We start from the raw sequence: 3735 nt of genomic DNA, 5'->3' as shown, positions 1-3735 counted from the left end.
CCCCACCCCCACCCCCCCCTCTGCTCCCCAGCTCTGGAAGCCTTTCCAGTCTGGGATGCTGCTGCTATTCCCAGTCCTGCTCCAGGTGAGAGGTGGGTGGCTGAGCTGCTGGAGCAGCCTGGCTTGCTGTGCACTGGCCAGGCTTGATGCCATGGTGAGAGGCAAGAGGGAAGACCTACTCATGCCTTGCAGATGTGGCTTGTCGGGAGTGGGGGGAATGGAGAGGGGCTCTTCTCCCCTCAATCTCCACCGGGTCTGGAGCTGAAATACCCAGGCAGAGGGGGAAGCAGGAGGGGCTCAGGTCCAGCACTCCCCGCTATGCCTGCCTGAGCCCTGGGGGCCTGATCCTTGTGCTGAGCCACTGCATCCCACAGGATGGGACCTGCAAAGAGCATTTTAAGGGATGCAAGGGGGACAGTGGTTGATTTGGGGGTGCTGGGGAAGGTGGTTGATCTGGGGAGGGAAGGGCTGTGGGAATGAGGGTCAGGGTGTGGGGCTGACCCCACTGTGTGCCCCGGCAGGGAGAAGCTGGGTGTCTATGAGAGCGTGAACATCATCAGCCCCCAGGATGCTGCCACCCTTTTCCAGGCTGAGGGGACACTGCCGGAGCGCTTCAGCGTGCCCCCCTGGGTGGCTTACCGCGACTACCGCAACAAGCCCTACGGCGTGCTCCTCAAGTGAGTCGAGGGGCTGTGGAGTCCCCCCAAAATGGGGCTGCCAGGTCCTATCGCGATAGCCCCGACACATGGGGTGGTGAGAAGCTGGAGCATGAGGAGGGTGATGGGGACATTGGCTGGTCCCGTACTTTGGGGTGTGGCATCGTCCAGGGGGGTGGATGGGGGAGATGCCTCTGACCTCCCCACTTGGTGTCCCGCAGGAAAGGGGAGGCCTGGCGCTCCGACCGCCTGATGCTGAACAAGGAGGTGCTGTCGCCGCAGGTGGTGGAGGGTTTCGTGCCTCTGCTGAGCGAAGTGGGCGAGGACTTTGTCCGGCGGGCACAAGCCCAGGTGGGGAAGAGCGGCCGGGAGCACTGGACAGCTGACTTCACCCATGAGCTCTTCCGCTTCGCCCTGGAGTGTGAGTGTCAGGGCAGGAGTCTCTGTAAGACGTGTCCCCCACACTGAACATGCTTTTGCAGGGTGCCTGAGATGGGTAAGATGCTGCATTTCCCAGAGCTTCATCTGCAGAGGGCAGATGGGCAAACAAGCTTCTCCCCCAGAACTGTAGGTTCTAGAGGGATGTCCTCTCCTCAGACAAGTAGAGAACAACTCATCACTGTTGATAAAACAGTTTTATCACCTACCAATCATCAACTGGTAGCCAACCCTACCCAATAAGAGATGCCTTCATGGCCCCCTGATGCGCAGAGGGAGCAGGAGGCCAAGCCAGGTCCTCAAAGCCATGGGAAGGCTGCAGTTGACCATGGGAGGGTGGAGGGGATGGGGCCCTAGATGGGGCCCCTCACCGGTGCTGTGCTCACAGCTGTGTGCCACGTGCTGTATGGGGAGCGGCTGGGGCTGCTGCAGGACTTCGTGGACCCTGAGTCTCAGCGCTTCATCGACGCCGTGACCCTGATGTTCCACACCACCTCGCCCATGCTCTACGTGCCACCTGCCCTCCTCCGCCACCTCAACGCCAAGATGTGGCGAGACCATGTCCAGGCCTGGGATGCCATCTTCTCCCAGGGTGAGTGCTCCTCCTGCCTGTGCTTCCCCGTGCCACCCAAGGACCTTCTGAGGACCTGGCTCCATAGTGCAGCCTCATCTCACCAGCGTAGAGATCTTTTCCTGGGTCCAACCACCCAGAACAGAGTCACCAAGGCCAGGAAGACTTTTCACACCTTGAGCTTATGGGATGGAGCAGTGGCAAACCATCCAGAAGCAATGAGGGGCAGATGATGGGTATCACATTGAGGGGATCAGCTCTCCCAGAGGAGCTTGTGGCTTCAGAGAGCTTTTGGCACCTGGGACAACACTCCTGCAGGGTGTCCCCCTGTGGGGCATCCTCACCCTCCATCCTCTGTGCCCACCCAGCCACTGCTGGGTCCTGCAACAGGGACTGCAGTCCCAAGCCACGGCAGGGGCAACTCCCATGGAAAAACCACCAGCCTGGGGCAGCAACGTCCTAAGGTGCCACGTCTGGTGTCTTCCTCCTCCACCATGGCCCTGGGGGAGGAAGGCCACAATGTGTCTCCATGTCTCCTCAGCGGACAAATGCATACAAAATGTCTACCGGGACCTGCGGCTGCAACGCAAGAGCACCAAGGAGTACATGGGCATCCTCTGCAGCCTCATCATGCAGGACAAGCTGCCCTTGGATGACATCAAGGCCAGCGTCACCGAGATGATGGCGGGTGGGGTGGACACGGTAAGGAGCGGGCAGGGTTGCTGGGCAGGGAGAAAGTCCTGGCTGGTGTTGAGCCTTGCTCCCCTGCTCCGCTCCAGACCTCCATGACGCTGCAGTGGGCCATGTTTGAGCTGGCACGGTCCCCGGGGATCCAGGAGCAGCTGCGGGCAGAGGTCCTGGCTGCCAAGCGGGAGGCAGCGGGGGACAGGGTGAAGATGCTGAAAACCATCCGGCTGCTCAAAGCTGCCATCAAAGAGACGCTCAGGTGAGAAGGAGCCCCCACTGAAACCCTTTCCCCTCCCCAGCCCCTTCCCTCCCCAGATCGCTGGCACGTTCGTTGTGTGTCAAGGTGGGATGTGGGTGGGCCAGGCTGTCCCCAAAATCAGGTGTGTGTGACCTGTCCTCCCAGGCTGCACCCCGTGGCGGTGACCCTGCAGAGGTACACCACGCAAGAGGTCATTCTCCAGGACTACCGCATCCCCCCCAAGGTGAGCAGGGCCACCAGGTCCCTCCTCACCCCAACCTGCTTCGCATGGGGCTCTGGGTGAAGGTGGGTCCTGGAGCATGGGTGGGTGACATGGGGGGGAGCAGCTGTGGGGCTCATCTGGGTCTGGATCCCATCCCTGCACCCCTTTCCTGCACCCTGAACACTGGCAAAGCCACGTGGGGAGCCCAGCCCCACAGGGCCCATCCTTCCCCACAGACACTGGTGCAGGTCGGTCTCTACGCCATGGGCCGGGATCCTGAGGTCTTCCCCAAGCCGGAGCAGTTCAGCCCCCAGCGCTGGCTGGCAGCCGGCCCCAAGCCCTTCAAGGGGCTGGGGTTCGGTTTCGGGCCCCGGCAGTGCCTGGGCCGCCGGATCGCTGAGCTGGAGATGCAGCTCTTCCTCATGCAGGTGAGCATCCCGCTGCCGGGGACCCCAGGGACTTGGTGCTGGCAGGGACCAGGGAGGTTGATGTTGGAAAGAGCATTTCCCATCTGCTCTTTTCTCCTTCATGCAAGATTCTGGAGAACTTTAAAATTGAAACTATGAGAGCGGTGGAAGTCGGGACCAAGTTTGACCTCATCCTGATCCCAGACAAACCCATCTACTTGACTTTACGGCCGCTTGAGTCCCGGGTGTGAAGATCCCGACCCTGGATGACACCCAGCCGGTCCTGGTTTGGGGGCCACCCCCAACAGCCCTGCAGGCGCTTTCGGCTCCTTACAGCCAGACTCCAGCCTGGGGATGAGATTTGGGGGACGGCTGGGACGCTTTCACGGTCACAGCCTTGGCTCGCACATCCCTGCCTTCGCTCCAGCCTGCTCAAGGCTGTGCTTACGCCACGGGGGAGATAAACTGGAGCAACCCCAGCCCTGCCGCCACCCCCATAACCCCTGGAGGAATGC

General features: G+C 61.4%; 2 protein-coding genes across 2 annotated transcripts in view; one reads left to right on the top strand and one right to left on the bottom strand.

The window, feature by feature from the left end:
* LOC113483867 (cholesterol side-chain cleavage enzyme, mitochondrial) overlaps positions 1–3729 on the top strand; it is a 4398-nt gene extending 669 nt beyond the window's left edge. The window contains exons 2-9 of the mRNA XM_026855844.1: positions 522–677; positions 878–1077; positions 1483–1686; positions 2207–2367; positions 2445–2611; positions 2756–2834; positions 3050–3241; positions 3349–3729. Of these exons, the coding sequence (XP_026711645.1) occupies positions 522–677; positions 878–1077; positions 1483–1686; positions 2207–2367; positions 2445–2611; positions 2756–2834; positions 3050–3241; positions 3349–3471 (1282 nt within the window). The 3' untranslated portion in view covers positions 3472–3729. The remainder of the gene's footprint in view (positions 1–521; positions 678–877; positions 1078–1482; positions 1687–2206; positions 2368–2444; positions 2612–2755; positions 2835–3049; positions 3242–3348) is intronic.
* Positions 3133–3735, bottom strand: part of CCDC33 (coiled-coil domain containing 33) — a 40851-nt gene continuing 40248 nt past the window's right edge. The window contains 1 exon segment of the mRNA XM_026855796.1: positions 3133–3359. Within this exon segment, the coding sequence (XP_026711597.1) occupies positions 3234–3359 (126 nt within the window). The 3' untranslated portion in view covers positions 3133–3233.

The sequence above is a fragment of the Athene cunicularia genome, assembly GCF_003259725.1.
Source record: "Athene cunicularia isolate RWA chromosome 10 unlocalized genomic scaffold, athCun1 chr10_part1, whole genome shotgun sequence".
Classification (NCBI taxonomy): Eukaryota; Metazoa; Chordata; class Aves; order Strigiformes; family Strigidae; genus Athene; species Athene cunicularia.
The sequence above is the reverse complement of the archived record's forward strand: the minus strand, read 5'-3'. Positions and strand labels throughout refer to the sequence as shown.